Below are 21,695 nucleotides of genomic sequence, written 5' to 3' on the forward strand. Positions count from 1 at the left end.
GAACACTGACTGTGTTTGCTTTCTGTCAAACAGATGCCCTATCTTGATTTATGGCAGGGATTTTTGAGGTTAACTCAAACATACGCAGACACAGCAGAAAAAGATCACAAAAAGATATGCAACATAAAAAAGAAAAAATATTGCCAAAGCACCACTATCAATGCCCATTTCACAAACTGTTAAGAGACAGCAATGCTGAGAGTACTAACAGCATCTTCCTCACCTGTGTCATCTTATCAACAGACACTGGTATACCATCAATAGTCAGAGGGGGAAGGTCTGAGTTTATGTCGTGCTGTACAGGGGCATGTTCTGCCAGAGCAGACTCCAGGTCCTCCAGAATCATGCTCTTATACTTGCGAACCTGAATGAGAAAGAGGACTGAAAATTACACTGTAGCACCCTGTTAGGCAATCAGGCAGCCCCAGATTTAGACACTGCTAATAAAAATATATACGTTTTTATGAATTTCAGCTAAAACTACAGGCAGGAAATAATACATTTTTCATAATATCACTCATCACAGAAGCCAAGATGATTGTAGAAAACACTGGGTAACCCAATGCTGCCAAATGAGGTTCCATTTAAATCAACATACATATTTTTTAAAGGAAAGGGAAAGTCTACGGTCTACATTAATGATAGCCATTATATGAAAATAATTCCCCCAGCATTGCCAAGAGTTCTAAGTTTGCATGCAATATCTCAAAGTATTCTAGTGGAATCAACTACCAGTTGTAGCTCAGCACTGCATTCATAAACATTTTTTTTTTTTTTACAGCAATCACAAACTTGAACTAAGTATGGTTTGCACTGGCAAACATTTGAACTTAGTTAGCAGTTAAGTGACACATATATGGTGGTAATGTTTCCACTTTCAATAATTATCAATGTTATATCGTGATCATTAAATAAATACTCATGACAGTGCTCAGTGAAATGTAAATAGGGTGCAACATGAGCTGTGTAGTAGTGAGAGGCAGACCTCTCATCTTTGTTTACATTCCTTGTTAGCTGTAGTTTTCTGCTAGATGACAGCGTCAGACAAAATGTCCCGTGCTTCATTGCCCTAATACTACGGACTACTTTGTTCTCAATTCTGAAACATACCACATTCTCTAGAGGAGCGGCTCCAAACACTTTAAATACAGGGTTTGGCTTGGATGGAGAGATGCACAGGACAATAGCCTGCTGTCCTACTCTAGTAGTATACTCATCCAGTGTTGCTCGCAGTTTCCTAAATCAGTAAGATAAAACAATTAATCAGGACAATACAGTAAATGAACACAGGCTACAATACAAAATTGAAAGTGAAAAATTTAAACATTTGTGCCACAGTTAATTTTTGGAGCCAACCGTCTGTGGGTGGTAAAGAAGTGCTGCAACTAAAGGGGACCCATCACCTTAAAGGGGAACTCCGGCTTCCAAACCAAAATTTGGTTAAGAAGCCCACAAAACACAGAAACCCCTAAAATACCCATGACCATGATCAGTTTTTTCAAAAAGTATGAATAATTGCCATTTTCTATGCCGAAATCCAGCTATTCAACAGTTCTTTTCTTTCTGCATCATTTGATGGGTCAGGGTCAGCCTGCACACCACTACTGGCAATAATAACAAAGTAAAGTAAATTAAACTAAAGTCTCCCATAGATTCCATTTTATCAAAATTTTAAAAATTTCCCTTTTCTCTGTAATAATAAAACAGTACTTTGTACTTGATCCCAACTAAGATATAATTAATACTTATTGGAAGCAAAACCAGCATATTGGGTTTATTTAATATTTGCATAATTTTCTAGTAGACTTAAGGTATGAAGATCCAAATTATGGGAATATCTGTTATCCGGAAAAAACCCAGCTCCCGAGCATTTTGGATAACAAGTCCCATACCTGTATTCAAAATAAATCAACTTAGTAATATAGTCCACCAGGGAATTTTATACTGTTTTGAAGAGATGTGTATGTGTGTGTTCAAATTGTTATTGTCCAACCATGAGGACAGGGAGAGGCACAATACAGCATTTTCAGCAGCTAAAAAGTTACATGATGTATGAATTTATATGTTTTCTGTGAAAACATACATTTTGGACATTGGTTAAAATGGTTTTCACTACCTTATTATTGCTGGACACTTTAGGATAACATAAAAAAAAAAAGTCAGCAATACTTGGGGAAAAAAAAAGTACTAAACAGGAAGAACACATTTAGTGATATGAAAGTTGCTAAAAACCTCCCAGAAATAACTGACCTGAGAAGGCGTGTTTGTTGCCGCTTCCGAATGGAAGGGTTAGACTCAAATATGTGAGGCCTCTTTCGTTTTTTTCCGGTTGCCACAGCGGCTGCAGCTGCCATTCCAACAGGCCCTGAAAATCGTTAAGATACAGAATTATTGCATCCAGCATTAAAATGTATTTTAAGACCCATCCAAATAATGTAATGCATTAACTGTTGTCTAACATAAAAATACACAAAAACAAAGGTTGCTCTGTATCCACTGTAACCCAATGCCATACAGTCTGCGGTTGGTTGTTTGTTTATTCATATGATGAAGTGCAATCTGGCTGCTTTAAACAAGTGAAATCAGGAAGTCAATTTAAATGTGAACAACTCATTAAAAAATAATACAATTCTATTAGAGTGGGGAAATACTATGTAGGTATGTATTTATTTAGATATCCTTCTCCCCCCCACCCTACCATATTTATCCCAAGTTTTTTTTCTTGGGAGGACACAGACTTGAAGGGGTGGTTCTCCTTTAAAGTAACTTTAAGTATGTTATAGAACAACCAATTCTAAGCAACTTTTCAATTGGTTTTCATTATTTATTTTTTAATATAGTTATTTGTCTTTTTCTTGATTCTTTGCAGCTTTCAAATGGACGTCGCTGTCCCCTTCTAAAAAAAAAAAAATTCTCTGTAAGGCTACAAATGTAATACGGATCCTTCTATTCAGGCCCTCTCCTATTCGACTTCCAGTCTCTTATTTAAATCAATGCATGGTTGCTAGGGTAATTTGGACCCTAGTTGCCAGATTGCTTAAGATGCAAATTGAAGAGCTGCTGAATAAAAAGCTAAATAGCTCAAAAACCTTCAATAGTAAAAAATTAATATCACTCTCTACATCATACTAAAAGTTATCTCAAAGGTGAGCAACCCCTTTAAGCTGGCCATTGACGCAAAGATTCGATCATATGAATCTTCGTTTCGTATAATTTTCGAACCATGTGTGGAGTGTCCCAACAGTTTTCATAGAGATCGGTCGTTCAGTCGATCAGATGGGTTAGAAGATTTCTGTCGGCTGCCAATAATATCTCTGCATGTATTGCCAATCTGACGATATCAGTGGGAGAACGTCACCAGCTTTTGTCGTACGATTGCTGTTAGGGGCAGAACATTGTCTGATCTGTTCTTTTACTATTTTATTTGATCTGAATGGTTAATGGCAGGTCAGGAGATTGCACCGCACGATCATTCGTCTGATATTGAAAGTATATCTGCACATCTATGGCCAGCTTTACACAAGCTGAAGGTGGCGTTTTCAGTCCTTCACATAGAGGTGACAATAGGAGTAAGGAACAGTGGAGCCCTGCACTAAGTTCCTATGGCAAGCATTAAAGGGATACTGTCATGGGAAAAAAACAATTTTTCAAAATGAATCAGTTAATAGTGCTGCTCTGATTCTGCACTGAAATCCATTTCTCAAAAGAGCAAACAGATTTTTTTTATATTCAGTTTTGAAATCTGACATGGGGCTAGACATAGTGTCAATTTCCCAGCTGCCCCAAGTCATGTGACTTGTGCTCTGATAAACTTCAATCACTCTTTACTGCTGTACTGCAAGTTGCAGTGATATCACCCCCCTCCCTTTTCCGCCCCAGCAACCAAACAAAAGAACAATGGGAAGGTAACCAGATAACCGCTCCCTAACACAAGATAACAACTGCCTGGTAGATCTAAGAACAACACTCAATAGTAAACACCCATGTCTCACGGAGACACATTCAGTTACATTGAGAAGGAAAAACAGCAGCCTGCCAGAAAGCATTTCTCTCCACAAGTCACATGACTGGGGGCAGCTGGGAAATTGACAAAATGTCTAGCTCCATGTCAGATTTCAAAACTGAATATAAAAAAATCTGTTTGCTCTTTTGAGAAATGGATTTCAGTGCAGAATTCTGCTGGAGTAGCACTATTAACTGATGTGTTTTGAAAAAGCCATTTTTTCCAATGACAGGATCCCTTTAAGCACAGGGCTCTGTTCCACAGCACTATGCACCTGGTGTCCCATGGGCAGCTATGACTTGGATGTAAGCTATGCCTCCGATGTACTATGAGGTACAACTTTGCACCCCTAAGGGCTTTAGCATCTGCATTTAAGGCTTTTAATAAATGAGCCCTTGTAAATTTCTCACATACTTTTTGAAATGCCACTACAACTGCAATCCTCTCCTTAAAAATAAATAAAAAAAGAGCCCTGCCATTGGATGGCACGTAACTCTGCAAACTGTTCATAGTACTTTTTGAAATATTCACCCTGTTCAGTATTGCTGCAAATCAAGTGTAAAAAAGACGTTTATCAACAGACTCTTTGCTCTGGTGTCTTCTTATTCTCTAAAACATCTGTTTATGATCCCATTAAATAGAAATAATTATTTATATTAAAGGAACCCACCCTAGACAAAATCCTTTGGGTTTTTGCTTATTAGCGTTATTATATATAGAAAATAATGCAGCAAAACCCAAACTTTAGAATTTCAGGCATGACATATGTTCTTTTTAGCTGTAATTCTCTAAATGCTGACTTGAGGCTCTCAGATTACATAATTAAATCTTACACAGAGTGTGTCTAAAGCTTCCAGTGTACATTTTGTAAGAAGAAAGCTAATAATATGTCGCTGAAATAATCCAAACACTTGTTTTCTATTGTTTGTGCATGCCTTGTGAGTGCAGTGCATGCTTTAAGAGATTCCCCTGTTTCACCAACAATATAAATAAAATGAAGAACTGCATTTCACAGATTTGTCATAAAAGTGTACATTTTCTGACAGTAATAAGTACATTATGAATCCAATGCTTACCCTTAAACATTAAAGTGTGATTATTTTATTGTCAATAAATTCTGACCAATTCCCAAGAGAGGATATATCACCCAAACATTTCTTAAAGGTGGGTCACCTTCAAGTTAACTTTTAGTATGTTATAGAATAGCTAATGCTAAGCAACTTTTCAATTGGTCTTCATTATTTATAGTTTTTGAATTATTTGCCTTCATCTTCTGACGCTTCCAACTTTCAAATCTGGGACACTGACCCCATCTAAAAATCGAATGCTCTGCAGGGCTACACATTTATTATTATTGCTACTTTTTATTACTCATCTTCCTATTCAGGCCTCTCCTATTTATATTCCAATCTCTTATAAAAATCAATGCATGGTTGTTAGGGTAATCTAGACCCTTGCAACCAGATGGCCGGAGAGCTGCTTAATAAAAAATAAATAACTCAAAAACCACAAATAATAAACAATGGAAATATATATATATATATATATATATATATATATATATATATATATTACTTGCCCATTACAAAGATGGTTACACATTTACACAAAGCAAAACATGGACATAGTAAATGCTCATATGCAAATATATTAAACAAAATTATTAACAATGTATGAAACAACAGTATGACCTCCTTACCTGCTGCAGCTAAGTGAGCTGTAATCTCATCTGTAGCAGTGGAATTAAGGATATCGGAATCATCATAGGACGTGTCTTCGGGAGAGGATGGAGAATCTTCATCAGCACTCAGCATGTTGTGGTCTGTGTATGTGGCAACATGGACCTGTTGCACCTGCTGAGCTACAGAGTGGGCCACTGTATGGGCTTCAATGGTGGTTAAGCTGTCTGTCTGGGTAACTGCATGGTCCTCCATTGCTGTTTACTGTAAAGATGCACAACCATTATAGATGATTAATATACAATAGCTTGTTATGTAAAGATTACATTTAGATCACATTTTATCATTTTTTATTAGCATTTAAAGCAGTGCCTTTCAGCTGGAGGATCACTGATCTAGCAGTGGCACACTAATTAATTTCTGACATAAAGAATGCAGATTGTAAAGAAAGACAGAGCTGTTTTTACTGGGAAAAACAATACTTATGCATAAACAAAAAGATTAACTATCAGGAATAAAGTAAATTGCGATACGGGAATTGTTATCCAGAAAACCATGATCCAGAAAGCTCTGAATAAGATCCAGGCCATTCCCAATGGGTTGCCCGTCAAGGTTGATTATAGCCTGAGAACATATCATGGCAAGTCAGTAGGCTACTAGTACCTACTACTAGATGTAGCAGTGATCAAAATAGCCAGTGTACTATAGCCCACTATTTCTAAATTAATTGAGCTATTGAAGAATTGTTATAACATATATTTGATATGATTATATATCAAATAATGTATCCCTTGTGTAAAATATAATGCAAGAAATCACCAAGGACTTCCATGAACGTATAAAAAGCATTTGGCCAAAGGCCAATGCAGGTAATGGAACTCCAAGTTGAAAATCAAGAGATCAGAAAATATATACATTTAGACTACACACCGAGCCATTTCCATTCTTATAGCATATTTTTTAAACACATTTTTTAACCAGCTGATATTGCTGTAAATTTTAAACATTTTATTCAACCATTATAATTGGCATAGATTTTAAGACTTTAGTGTGGATAAAGTGGGGTCCATACAGAATTGGTTTGCTGCAATAGTAGCAAGAGATCCCTCAGCCCAACTGAATACCATTAGCATGAGCTGAAATTCCAGTTGCAACTAGACCCGATTGCCCCACATCAGTGCAAAACATCTATCATTGTATGGAAATGAATCCCACAGGAAACAGAGATGCCAATACCCCCAGATGTAACAGTAGAAGGGGATCAGAGAGGCACTTGTCCAACAATATTATTCATTACAATATCATGAAACAAGGCAATTTTCAAATATGTTATAAATGTGCTCCATTGAAAATGGTATGGCAACTAATGAACAGCTGATCGATCTTCTAGGGCAATAACAATAATGAAAGCAAATGTCTAAAATGCTGAAATAGGTAACTGCCCTGCTGCAAGCTTGAACAATGTTAAAAGACACCCCTAAATGTACTTTTACACTGAAGTTCTGAGGCAAGCATTCCCATATTTTACCCAATGTTCTCTACCACTTTCCCTCTAAATGTGCTAATTCTGCTCCTCCACGTGTTTTCCACATTTTCTTTCATCTTCAATCAGTTACATTACCCATCCTCCACCATTAAAAACCAGTATTCTTGAGACTGCACTGTTCTGTGTCCCAAGAGGCATGCACAGAAGCTTTAAATAATAAATATGCAATCGGGGCAGTGCTCCCACACCAGTAGTAGATAAGTAGTATCACAACTGCACCCAGTTGTAAAAAATAAGCGCAGCAGGTCCCAATTTAAGTAAATATGGGTTTCAAATCTATTTTTATATGATTGAATATTAACATTTGTTTAATGTATGTCTTCTCTAGAATATTTAAACCATCGCTTAACAGTGGATAACAGCCCTTTTATTCCTCTTTGTAAATAGTATTGTTTCTAAATTGCCAGTGGAGCTTACAATCTAAGACCCCTATCAAATTCACATATAATAGGGCCAGTCCTATGAGAAGTCAATTATCCCGCCTGCATGCTTTAGGAGTGTGGGATAAGCCTTTATTCTCAGACATGTGCTTGCTTATTCTACAGCCAATTCATTGTTTCAAACAAGCTGGACATCCAGGAGCATGAAGGACTGGTCTGGTGGACCTCCGGTTTCTCAGCCCTCCTGCTTCTCAACTATGGACCAATCTAAAAGTCACATGGTCATCAGGGTCATTTTTGAACATTTTATTAAAAAGCCATATTTCAATCCTCTACACAAACTTTCCTCCTTCTCAGAAATTGCTCAACAATCTATACAATATGTCATCCGGTTGTAGACTGCCTCATACAGAGGCTTCCAGTAGACCTCGAAAATTCTGTAGATAGGGGTGCTACCAGAAAATCATTTAAACCCAATAGGCTGGTTTTGCCTCCAGTAAGGATTAATTATAGCTTAGTTTGGATGAAGTACAAGGTACTGTTTTATTATTACAGAGAAAAAGGAAATAATTTTTTACATTTTGGATTACTTGGATAAACTGGGGTCTATGAAAGCCTTTCCGTATATCCGAGCTTTCTGGATAACAGGTTTCCAGATTACAGATCCCATACCTGTATTAGGTGGATGGGAATCGTATTAATGAATACAGAACATACAGGTCTAAAATTATTGCATACCACTACATATCACTGGGTATCTATAATGCAAACATTTATTCTATTAGAAGTAAGGCATTTTTTGGTTCATAATTACAGTAGAAACCAGATTTTACAATATACGGGGGAAGGGATGCTGTTTTTCGCTGTATTTATTTTGTCATTTTGACACTATCCCCTGGAAAACACAAAATCGCGGTTCTACTGTATCTAATATAAATCGAGTTATATCAACAACTGATTACCTTTAAAGGGCATGAATTAATTTGGTGTGAATTAATGCAGCTCAATTTATCACTCATAAAATCTAAATTATGATGAACCCTCAATTTTACACAGGTTTTTTTGTGGTCAACATCAATATAAAATGCATTTCTATGCTTTAACATTTTCCTTTGTTGTACACCATTTTATTCTGGTCCCCTAAAAATCTAAAATGGGGGTACTACTGTAGGTTATTATCCTATCAACATTTGTTTTATTTTATTTCATTATGTCACAAATGATTGGGTCATCAAATTCATATATTAATTTATCACGGCTTTAGTTGATTGTTAATTTGGCAATTTTCTATATAGCCTAAAGACAGTTATTGGTGTTATATATAGAACTGGAAAGGTGCTTATTAAAGAAAAAGGAAGGTTAAAATTCCTGGGGGTGTTATGCTTTTGTGCAACCTACACTGATACGTCACCCAGTGTCCTTCAAAACAGAAAAAAAAAAAACTATGAGGAGGAATGAGTCACGATCTTCTGCCTCTTCCCAGTTTGTACTCCTTAGTCAGGGTTGGTGCATGCATAGTACAGAATTTCATTGCCTTGGCAGCAAGGCTGATGCATTTGTTTGCAGAGGAGCGACAGAAGTAGCGTAACTAGAGTGTGCCGGGCCCTCCTGCAAAAAACCTTTAGAGGGGCCCGGCGCACTCCTATCCCCATCCTTCCGCCCACTTCCCACAAGACTCCGCCCAAGGTCCACAAGACTCCACCCACAACTCCACCCATGACGCACCTCAGACTTGCAGACCCTTCCTCCCGGGCAAGAGAGTGGCTGGTAAAAAGTGATGAATATTGTACCAATATTCAAATTTGTACCAGAGAAACATAAAATAACAGCTAATTGAAATTAAAGGAATTGTTTCTAATATAGTTAATTAGCCAAAAATGTAATGTATAAAGGCTGGAGTGATTTGAAGCATAACATGTCAGCCTGAACACTACTTCTTGCTTTTCAGCTCTCTTGGTTTACACTGACTGGTTACCAGACCGTAACCAATCAGAGACTTGAGGGGGGGGCACATAGGTCATATCTGTTGCTTTTGAATCTGAGCTGAATGCTGAGGAACAATTACAAACTCACTGAACAGAAATGTACCATGTGGCCCCCCTTCAAGTCGCTGACTAACTCAGAGTTATAGAGCTGAAAAGCAGGAAGTTGGATTCTGGCTGTTTTATTAGACATCTGTTCACTCCAGCCTTTATACATTATATTTTTGGCTAACTAGCTATATTAGAAACATTATTTATTTTGCACAGCCTATTTACACAGTTTTTATTTTCACACTGAACTGTTCCTTTAAGTGCCATAAAGGAGCATGCACTATTAACATAATTGTACCTGGAGTAGACATTGTTCCAAAAACTTTTTCGCACAATGTTGAAGCTGTCTGCACTATTCATTTGAGTCTATCAAGGATGTTAGAGTCTCATATTATAGTGTGTGCTGCAATTTTGCTTTCACTATTCTCAAAGAGAGAGGAGTGCCCCGAGGGTTGTTCCAGTTCCCTACCACTCTAAAAATACACCACAGGTAATAAGCCTCTGATGAAACTGAACCCAATGTATCTGAACACAATACAGACATCAGACTGTAATGCTTAAGTCCCACCCATGCACATACAGGGCAAATTTCAAGCCACAAATATACACAAGTGTTTCCTGGTCACTTTGCCGTAAGCGACTGGTAGGCAGGAAAGTAGTGGAAGGGTGACCATGGGTGGGTGATCCACTCAATGTAACTTTAGCCTTAGCTTCACTGAAGCAAGGACAAATGTTAATGATGAGCAATGTCTAAAGTGTGACATTTCAGTGGTAAAGTATTTAAAAGGGTCATAAAATTTTTAAAAATATCCTCACAATTATAAGGGCAATTATAAATAATATATTTTGCACTTGGTTTCAGTTTGGGCTACAAATAATAGTTACCTTTACGGTACTGTCACACAGGGAGATTTGTCAGTTGTGTTTAAATCTGTGGGTGACAAATCTCCCCGTAATACTTTCCACCGGCAAGCTTTCAAGGTAAGTTTGGGCAACATAAGGAAACGAAGCTCTGTGTATGTTTTATCATCGTGGATTTACTTATTTACATTTTGGGGAGATTTGTCACCCTTGGTAGCGCAGATTTAGAACAATGACACATGAGGGGATGAGTCGCCCACCCAGGCTCTTCTGTGCAGCCAGGAAAAGCACTGAACTGGCAGATTATTGATTGAATGTAAACAGTGTGAATGAAAGGTGCAGCTCTTCTGTTTTTTAGAATTGTAATATAGCAAAAAAGTTCTAGATATTGCCACTTTTAAATAAACAATAGTGGTCGGTTTGAGTTACAATTCTCTTTAATGTGAAGTCTTTTGTTTGTAATCAAATGACAAAAGTGCCTTACTGAAGTTCAGTCCTGCTATACGGTATATTGTAATGGCTATTAACACATCCCACAGTATTAAAAAAGGAAATCTAAATTTAGTTTTAGAGCTAAACTACTCGGGAGATTGTGCAGGATGGTGTCAGATAGCCATTGGCATCCTACAAGTGTGATGTAATCGCATGGGTAAAAATGTAATGGGATTGATATATAAATCTGATGTGTTAACTGATGTGTCATCCGACATGACTGACAAGAGGGAACACTGACATGCTGTGTCTTCATCTGACAAGATAAAATGCGATGATGTCTGACTGACTTCGTTTTCTCACCGAAATAAATAGAATGTTGGATGTAGATACCAGGTACATCGAGAACAGCAATGTTATCTTCATGCCCCCCTTCCTGAAGAGCTACTGATACATATAGTAAATCTATGCTTTGAATAGAATGTGATATGTCCTCCCCCCCACCCCAAAAAAAGTGCCTACACAAACAAAATATAATTCTAACCAACAAAAATTGTCAGTGTTTTAAACGTTATTTGTAGACATCATTTCAAAAGAAATCTGTACTATTTTACCCTTCTCTGCACTGCTGCAACTGTCTATTGAAACAATTTAGGAGAAAGTCGGTCTAGCATGCCGCTCAAGAGGACTGTAAAAAGGTGGCTTCTGCTACATTATTTCAAAAGCCAAAACCACCAAGGCAGAGAAAGGAAAGGAGCAGAGAGAGACATTTCCATAGAAATTAGTTACAAATAACTGTAAAATGATTGACAATTAGTGCACATAGGAAGGTTGCTTATATTTACAAATTCTTCCACTGAGCAAAATGTAAAAGTGGGTTTATTGTCACTTTAAATGGAGTTTTGCATTACAGTGTCCCTTAAAACGGTTATAGAAACAAAATAAAATTACTTTAATTAAAAGTATATGCTTCAAAATGGGACCTACAACTCAACAGCTACAAAGTCCAATTTCTGAAAAAGGGGGGCAGCCAACAAAGGCAGCAGAGAAATAAGTGCAAGGCAGAACGCTAATCAGACTTTAAAAATGGAATAATGGAGAAAAGCAGCTCCTTCAGCTCCAATATGTAAAGGGAGGGAGTGATACGCACACTGTCTGCATATTTAATTAGCAGTCGGAAGACCATTGCAGCAACCCTAAGCAATAGCTGCTTCATCGTGCCCTATTCACAAGTAAAAACACTGCTGTTATCTTTTAAAATGGAAAATAAAACCCCACAGCTCAGAGAGGGAATCTAATGGAGATCACTTCAATTTTATTTTAACTTTAGAAAGCTCTTTAATAAAAAGTTGTGATGTGTTATTTTAACGTCTTCAAACCCTGCAAAATAAATGGCTGCCAGGGAACGGGGGGGGCACCGTGTTGCCATTTATAAATGATATTTTGAACACATGGGTCATTTTATAAATGAAAAAACTTGAAAAATAGCTTTTGACTGTGCAGAAAAAGTAAATATGTAAAAATATATATTTAACATTAAGCTCAATATAAGTTTTTACCCACCACACACACATTATTAGGTTACAGAGAGTTATAATAAGACATGGCACACACAAGTGAATTGGTTCTGGCTCCCCTTGTGCTGATCTTAGGCCCAGAGCAGCAGCTGTTACTGAACTAGAACTCGGTGCTTCATTAGCTACTGTATTACTGCTGCTAGCGGACAGGCTTGCCCTATGCCATAAAACGAATAATAAGTAGTAATGATTGCAAAGGAAGCAGTCTTTCCTGCACTAGCGGTGTGACGTCTGATGAGCCATTGCATATTGTAGGGGTTCAGTAAATCAAGCGCCATACAGACTGGGCACTAGGGAATGAGCTACAAACACTGCATGTGCAAAGTGCAGATAAGATGTAGTTGAGTATATCATATAAACATTTCCGAGCCTCCATTGTGAAATCAGGCACAGCAACTGGCCATTAATAACCAAGCCTTTCCCATTATATATAATGGACTCCCCATAGCCTAATCATCAGGGCCTAGTGCGGCCTGCTGCAGCCTCTCTACGTTCCCTGCTCCCCGCAACCTCTGGCTGACTCCCCAGTCGCCACTATACTCCCCGGCAGGCTTTCTACGGGGCGGAGCTGCTGGCAGAACCCCGGAGCCCGAGCTCCGTGTTGCGGCTGCGCCAGCAGGGCTGAGATAGCTGGAGATTGCGCGGTAGGGCACTCACCTCAGAGCGGCTGCGCTACAGCGAGCCTGCGCCGTGACACACGAGCGGGGACCTCTCTAAACTGCAATGGCTGCGGGAGCCCACGCTGCACACGGCCAGGACTGAGTTACGTCACTGCCGTCCTGACGTTTGCTTGGTTCGGGACGTGGCGTCCTAAGAAGATCGCCATTTTGAGAAGGCTTCTCGATCTTCAAACATTGCTATTGAAATTGGATTTTTCTTATTACTTGTTGATTGGAGGACGGAAAATAGCTGAACCTTGTTTGCATACATTTACTTTGTTTTTGTGATCTTTACTAATCGTGTGGAATAATAAAAAAAAAGAAATAAGAAATGTTCCTATGCTGTAATATACAGTTTTGGCCAATACACAGCTTTGTTGTTGAAAAATACTAAAATAATATGTATGCAGATCCCCCCTGACTTGGATTGATTCTGTTCTCAAATTTGCCTAAGTTACTACTACCCTGGCCTTGAGATCAGAGCTATGAGAGCAGTTCTTTGTTTTATGTGCTCTGTGCTTAGGGTTGCCACTTTTTTTGGAAAAAAATACCATATACCTTCCTGTATATTTAGATTTTTTCCCTATTAATAACATTGGGGTCAAGCATCATTTTTACCGGTCAGGCCGGTAAAATACTGGCCAGGTGTAGGGTTGCCACATTTTTTGGAAAAAAGTACCGGACTTCCTATATATTTATATTTTTTCCCTAAGTTCCAAAGTGTATAAAAACTCTGATTCCTTTGTTCGGGGTTCAGGCTCCTTGTGAGTTCAGAATCCACAGAGCTCCTGTCAAACTGTATCTTTTATCTCAAGTGACTCCCGTAACTGAATTTCCACAACATTGCGCCTGATAAATCTTTATGAAGTCAAAAATTTTATTATTAAAAAAGGTTATTATTCTGGAAATGGATTCAAATGTAAACTGTCATCTGCTTTCCTCCCTGTCAACCCTTACCAGGGCTCGATTTACATTGCGGCCATCCCTAGGCCCACTGCCGTTCATCGCCCCTGTCCCCTGCCCTTTATTCATGCAAATGTTCATCATCAGGACCAGAGCAATGGAGATTGGTGCATAGGAAATTTAAAAAATGATTGTATCTCTTGTGTGATTGAGCAGCATGCTGCCCCCTAAATCCTGCCACCCTAGTCCCGGCCCTTGGTGGCCTTTCCACAAATCCGGGCCTGACCCTTACACTCCAATATGGGCTTATATCAGGACATTTTCCAGGGCTAGGCCAAGTATTACACCAACTCAATTAAGGCTGCAACCTTCACTGAAAAAAAACATTCTCCCTGTATTTGTATCTTCCATATAAATAACATTGGCATCAATTGTTGCCTTCTGGCCAGTGTTCCACTGGTCTAGCCAGTAAAGGTTTAGTAGGTTGCTGGTTGTTTTCAATGCAGCATCAGCAAAATTATAAATTAGGGCCTTGGTGTTCATGCAGACAGATCATTGACTTGCCACTACATATTAATACATGTATCTGTTACAATGACAAACCTCAGTGCAACAGATTGAAGACCACATTCCTTACTTTACTTCCATACTAAAAAAGCTTCAGGCAGGGTTTTCCTTGAATGATTATACACATTATTATTCAAAAAAGGCAAGTTAATACTGAGTTTATTGCAAATACAATATATATGTTTAAACAACAGCGTATTAATAAGACAAGAACATAAAAAGGCACATTGGTTTCAAGATTATACAAGTTCTGAACTATATCACATTTGTAAGGATCATTATCATTTTAAACAGTATGTTGGCAGGGTATAAGGGGAAGAACTCAAATTTAAACAGTGAATTGGGGAAGAAAGCAGTTTTCATGGATTGCAATATTCAACTGCAAGGCCACCAGAATAGTTTCATAGGCAGATGTCATAGTGGCATCAGCATAAATTCACAGAAATCATATTCACATTTTCTGGATTTTCTCAAGACAGGCAAAGTACCCAGATAAGAAAAAGGATATGATGCAGAAAAACAGAAAGCCAACAATTCAAAATAAAAATTATGAATTTCCATTTGTATGCTAATCATTCCAATTATAAAAACAGATTGACAAATGTCAAAGTTTTAATTTTTTTAAACTGCAGTGTGTTTGTGTCCTGTAATGACACAGAGTTTTTCTTCACATGTATACATCTCTCACTTGGATACTACCTATTTAAGATCTTGCCCAAAAGTTTTTTTATTTTTTTATTTAAAGATAAACAAAGTATTGTCATAAGTGGCTTGGTTTGCCCAAGTCTAATAACCAATTAGTGTAATGCAACTTGATGTTCCATCTGTGTTCAGTGCTTGGATGTGCCTGTGTGAGTACGGCAATATAAGGAAGTATAGGCGTTTGTTCTGTGCTCCCCTTTAGCCCCTTCGAAATGCAAGAAAACTGACCGCAGGGGAGGGCAGGGTGAAAACACCTGTCAGCATGAGCCCTTAAAGGAGAACTAAACCCCCCACTGTGATAAGTCCCCACTGGACCCCCTCAGCTGGCCCCCCTCCCTGCCTCCCCCCTGCTAAGTGTTACCCCAGAATTGTTTCCTTAGTAGGATTACTGACCGCAAATGCAGAGTGAGCGCAGCGGAGCTCACATCTGCCATCTTTGGCGTTTCGGTAATCCTCGTAAAGTGAGCGGCATATCGGCAGTTGGAGCAGTTTTCAGGTTCATTACAACTGCACATGCTCCGGAAGTGACGGAAATTGCAGAAGAGCCGGAAGAAGACCCAAAGATTACCGAAGTGCCGGAAGGTGTCGCCAGTGAGCTCTACTACGCTTACTCTGCATTTGCGGTCAGTAATCCTACAGGGGACACATTTCTGGGATAATACTTGGGATAATACTTAGCAGGGAGGAGACAGGGAAGGGGGTCAGTGGGGACTTATCACTGTGGGGAGTTTAGTTCTCCTTTAAGGCTGCCAATAAACAAATGATATCGCAAAGGACTAATGGCAGGCAATACTCCACTAATAACACTGGTCCAATTAAAAAATGTTTCCATTTACCGCCACTCGTTGTAATCTCTCCTTCAAGCAGTTCTCTATCCGAGAACAAATATTATGTTCCAATCAAATATTCACAATCACATCTACTGAACCCCAATATTTAGGCTTCTGCTCATCTCATACAGTAAAAGGCCATTCAATCTATCTGGCCAAATCTATTGCTGCCACAAACAGTGTTGTGAAAACGTTTTTTAGTATCTTATCACTTATTACCCCACATTAGCAATTGGCCAATCTCTTGGCACCATGCAAGCCATTAAAGGAAAACTATACCCCCCAAACAATGTAGGTCTCTATTAAACGATACTGAGTAAAACAGCTCATGTGTAAAACCCTGCTTCATGTAAATGAACCATTATCATAATAATATACTTTTTTAGTAGTATGTGCCATTGTGTTATCATAAATAGAAAATTGCCATTGCCAAATGTGCCATTGCCGCCCCCTGAGATCGTAAGATTCACTGTGCACACATACAAACCACATGTAAGGTCACATGAGCCAATTAACAGACAGAGTTCTGCCTTTTGCTTCCTCACTTCTTCCTGTTACAGTTAGTGTTGTAGTATTTCTGGTCAGGTGATCTCTGAGGCAGCACAGATAGAGTCACGAAATGGTGGTTCAAGGCAAGAGATGTAAAAGGGCAATATTTATGTAAATATATATTCCAGTTTGGTAAGATTCTTTAATATGTCATTCAGTTTGATATAAACTATCTGTTGCTTAAGTATTCATTTTGGGGGTATAGTTTTCCTTTAAAGGATCCAGGAAAATTAAGTACAAAGGTACCACTGAGTACCATGTTTTTATACTTTACCACACGGATACACCCACGTATATGTATTTTCCATTTTAGGTGCTAATATGTACTATAAGACTATCCAAATAAGATTTCCCTTTTCTTGGTATATGTTTGAAAGTCATCTGCACTACAAAGCAGGACTAGTGGCATTGTTTTTTTGTCTGAGGGAAAATCATTATTCAATAGATGTGTTATTGCAACTGGCAAAAATCATCATTAAAGGGATTCTGCCATTATTGTTATGGTGTAGTCTTATTTCTAAATTATATTGCTTACACTGCAAATAATTCATTCTACCATATACAACTTCATTCCTGAACCAACAAGTGTATTTTTTAGTTGTAATTGGTGTGTAGGCAGACATCTCAGGTCATTTTGCCTGGTCATGTGCTTTCAGAAAGAGACAGCACTTTATGATGGAACTGCTTTCAGATAAGCTATTGTTTGAGTCACAGTGGGACTTAGATTTTTACTATTGAATGCTATTCTTATATCGACCAGGGAGCAGTTATCTTGTGTCAGGGAGCTGTTATCTAGTTTCCTTCCCATTGTTCTGCAGATGAGTTTGGGGGGTGGAGGTCGAAATCACTCCAACTTGCAGCGCAGCAGTAAAGAGTGACTGAGGTTTATCAAAGCACAAGTCACATGACTGGTGGCACCTGAAAAACTGACAACATGTCTAGCCTCACGGCAGATTTCTAAATTAAAAAAAAAAATCTGTTTGCTCTTTAAAAAAATGGATTTCAGAGCAGAATTCTGCTGGAACAGAACAAATAACGGATTCATTTTGAATTCATTTCTGATTCTGTTTTCCTGTGACAGAATTCCTTTAATATTTTTTCCTTTGAAAAAAACTTTTAAAGAGAAAATTGCATTGTCTCTGTTTAATCAGCTGAAGAGCCCTATTACATTGTTTAGTTATGGACATTTTGTTAAAGATAATACCTTATCCTATACACAGCTATGTAAGCAGTTTCTTCTTGGCATTTACCTAATTTGCTTATCTGGGAGTTTGAATTTGGGGCCCTCAAGGCTTCATGCAGACATTTGTTGTTTTTATAATCCCTATAATTTTTTTTAAAATACCTGCAGTCCATTGATTATATTCACATATATTTAGTTTACTATGGCTCATACTTTTTCATTTGCTGTGCTTTGTCATAGACAAAACATAGCAGAAAAAAGTTAGCTGATTACTGATCATCAAAACACCTTTGTGTCTCTGCTTTAATGAGCTGTCATGAGTACTGAAGGAGTTCTTCCCAGTGGATTGGCTTGGAAAATACTTCCCTTTCCAACCAGAGCTCGTAGGTGTAATGAAAATCCTCTGGAAGATCCATATTCTGTCCCACTACACTTAGAAGGCAATTATCCACTGGAGCAAACTCCCAGCTTGGGTTCTTTTCATATCTCCGACTGTTGAATCTCTCAATGTTCCCACGCAAAGTGCATTCCTCAGCCTGAAAGTCCCATGGCCTGGTATCAATGTCTGATGAAATATTATACACAAAGGCATCATTTTTTGGAAGTTAAATAATGGGGGTGGGTTTGAACTATACTAAGATGTACAAAGTTAAAGATTAAATAATTGGTTTAATAAGAGGTTTAATTTCTGCTACTGGTCTGACTATGCATGTAGCATTTACTGGTCAGCTGGTCAACTATCATAGATATTTGTGATATTTACTCTTATTGATCCTGCCTGCCATACAGAGAAAGATACTTACCATTGCCATAAGCCCAATCATCATTCATCCTGTGACGCACCAGCTGGTAGATGGCAGACATTGTCTTCATGTTACTTTTCCTCCACTGTCTCCCCAAGTACTTGGTCTGTAGCTTGAGCAATTTCAGTACATAGAGCTGCAGTATTGCCTGCTTGACCTTCAGTGTGCGCTTTAAAATGGGAGCAGATTTGAATACCACCAGCATCTGAAATATCAGCAGAGCAAAGGGTCATATAAACTTTCAAAATTAGTTAACATAAAAACAGCTGCAATGGGTGCAAAATTTTCCTCTCTTAGGGCCTATGAATTGAGCACTTCACCTTTGGAATTATTTGGTCCAGGGGTTAGGTGTCAACTCAAGGGGTGTGTCAAGGTTCCCAGGCACAAGAATCAGGCGAAGTGCAAAATACAAAGGTAAAATCACAGTATAATGTATAACATTATAACAGTATAACAGTATAACATTGTTGACAATGTGTTGTATTCACTAAGTGAATTCTTCTTCCGATCACACAGCCTTAACATTGTTATCATCTGAGAAAGGTTAGATTGAAATAGGGCCCATTACATTAAATCCATGGAAATCAGGATTATGATGGCAATAGGTATGAAACTGGAACTATGAATGGACCAAAATACATTCATCCATACCAAGTAGTAGTAATTAAATAATTGATGTATAAACTTCCTGGCACTAGTAAAAAGCCAGTAATGTAAAATTGTAGGCACAAGTTTAGTGCTATGGCACTTTAGAGCCAGTAGATTTTACAATCTAAGGCAATTAAAGGGGTGGTGCACCTTTAAGTTAACTTTTAGTTTGTTATAAATGGCCAATTCTAAGCAACGTCTCAGCTGGCCTTCATTTTTTATTAATATAGTTTTTTTTAGTCATTTGCCTTGCTTTTGTGACTCTTGCCAGCTTTCATATGTAAGGCTACAAATTTATTATTATTGCTAATTTGTATTACTCTTCTTTCTATTCAGGCCCTCTCCTATTCATATTCGAATCTCTTATTGAAAGCATACATGGTTACTAGGGTAATTTGGACCATGGCAACCCAATTGCTGAATTGCAAACTGGAGAGGTGCTGAATGAAAAGCTAAATAGCTCAAAAAATTAACCAATTGCAAATTGTCTCAGAATATCACTCTGTATATCATAAGTAGGGGCCGATTCGAAGGGTCGAATATCGAGGGTTAATTAACCCTCGATATTCGACTAGGAATTAAAATCCTTCGACTTCGAATATCGAAGTCGAAGGATTTAGCACAGATAGTTAGATCGAACGATCGAAGGATGTTAATCCAACGATCGAAGGAATATCCTTCGATCAAAAAAAGTTAGCCAAGCCTATGGGGACCTTCCCCATAGGCTAACATTGACTTCAGTAGCTTTTAGATGGCGAACTAGGGGGTCAAATTTTTTTTAAAGAGACAGTACTTCGACTATCGAATGGTCGAATAGTCTAACGATTTTTAGTTCGAATCCTTCGATTCGAAGTCGTAGTTGTAGTCGAAGGTCGAAGTAGCCCATTCGATGGTCGAAGTAGCCCAAAAAAAACTTCGAAATTCTAGATTTTTTACTTTCGAATCCTTCACTCGAAGTTAGTGAATCGGCCCCTAAGTCTCTTGAAAGGAAGGCAGGGTATATTAATCATGGCTCTAACATTTCTGTTTTCTTTGTCACATAAACTGGCCTCACCATGGTTCTGGCATGTTTCCACTTTGTGAGTTTGTTCAAGATCTTCAGTAAATTGATGCAAGAGAACAAGTTTCTCCAGCAGAACTGATTGTTGTCTCCAGTTTCCTAAATTTAAATAAACAATTATTTTTTAAAAATGTTACTCCATATGAAATAAACCAGCATGTTGTAACAAATAAAGAAATATTTATTTATACAAGTGTTTTTACACAACCATAAATGAGCTGCAAAATACAAAAACAGCTGCAAAGACACTACCTTTGGTCACACAAAATAGCCATTTCAGCAGTAATGGAAACATATGACTTTTAGTTGTCTTAAATCTCTTAGTACCAGGGGAACCCCTACTCCAATAAACAACACAGGCTGTCAAGCAGCAACAGAACAATCTGTAAGGGTACATTCCAACAACTGGAATTTTATGTATTGACAGTGAAGTATTATGCGTTCCATTGCATGGCTGAACAATTGAGCTCAGCACTTCCCTGTAGGTCTGCACCCACAGAAACACAGAACAATGCTGAATACAGAAAAAAATAGACAAAGACATATTCTTTCCTGCTTTCAAATTTTGTCTCCATCCCTATGGGACTGTAAGAAGCAGGAAATCAACACATGCTTTGCCATGCAGTGTAGCACATACACCACTCAACAAAAACATAAAAATACTTAAGGGGTATGTATTCCAACTAATATGTTAAAAGTATAATTAATTTATTGTCAGATGTTTTCAAGCAATTGAATTTCATCTATATGTTACATCATACCATCCATTACACAGGAACAGCTGGACATAGGGGGGTACAGACACAGTTTGAAATGGCTTTGCGCTTGGACTGTATCTGCTGCAACACCAATAAGATTAAAGGGATTAACTCAATGAATGAAAAGTCTTGCGTTTGCTGTCCCCAGGTCATCATAGGGTTTGGGCAGTACTGATCTTTAATATATATAAATAATTTTTCTCTTAATTTCATACCAAGCTCTCTGCAGTCAGTTCCGGCAGCTCATGAACAACGCAAGATGGGAACTCCAGTGCAGATATACTAGAATGAAGATAAGTGTAAATCAATAAACAATTTTACTTATCACAAGAATCAATGAATAATATCCATGGACAACAATTATATTTGTACACAAAAGACAAGCTGCTTTCAAAATATGGCGAACTGCTCGCTATTGGGCCAAGGCACATCTGATATAACCAAGGCTTGGTCCCCTGGGAATAGGCAGCTTTGAAGTTATTAGACCATGGTAATGCCCCATTGCATATATCTGACCTCCAA

General features: G+C 38.1%; 2 protein-coding genes across 4 annotated transcripts in view; both read right to left on the reverse strand.

Moving 5' to 3' along the window:
* The window catches only part of nrf1.L (nuclear respiratory factor 1 L homeolog), a 40,338-nt gene extending 27,012 nt beyond the window's left edge, over positions 1–13,326 (reverse strand). For all 3 annotated transcript variants that reach the window (XM_018252791.2, XM_018252790.2, XM_018252793.2), the window contains exons 1-5: positions 13,169–13,326; positions 5,703–5,946; positions 2,251–2,365; positions 1,111–1,237; positions 224–364 (exon numbers count right to left, since the gene is read on the reverse strand). In XM_018252791.2, the coding sequence (XP_018108280.1) occupies positions 224–364; positions 1,111–1,237; positions 2,251–2,365; positions 5,703–5,937 (618 nt within the window). In that variant the 5' untranslated portion in view covers positions 5,938–5,946; positions 13,169–13,326. The remainder of the gene's footprint in view (positions 1–223; positions 365–1,110; positions 1,238–2,250; positions 2,366–5,702; positions 5,947–13,168) is intronic.
* Positions 13,327–17,800: 4,474 nt separating this feature from the next.
* Positions 17,801–21,695, reverse strand: part of strip2.L (striatin interacting protein 2 L homeolog) — a 38,990-nt gene continuing 35,095 nt past the window's right edge. The window contains exons 18-21 of the mRNA XM_018252794.2: positions 21,389–21,455; positions 20,410–20,514; positions 18,708–18,912; positions 17,801–18,469 (exon numbers count right to left, since the gene is read on the reverse strand). Coding sequence (XP_018108283.1) covers positions 18,219–18,469; positions 18,708–18,912; positions 20,410–20,514; positions 21,389–21,455 — 628 coding nt within the window. The 3' untranslated portion in view covers positions 17,801–18,218. The remainder of the gene's footprint in view (positions 18,470–18,707; positions 18,913–20,409; positions 20,515–21,388; positions 21,456–21,695) is intronic.

The sequence above is a fragment of the Xenopus laevis genome, chromosome 3L (assembly GCF_017654675.1).
Source record: "Xenopus laevis strain J_2021 chromosome 3L, Xenopus_laevis_v10.1, whole genome shotgun sequence".
Taxonomy (NCBI): domain Eukaryota; kingdom Metazoa; phylum Chordata; class Amphibia; order Anura; family Pipidae; genus Xenopus; species Xenopus laevis.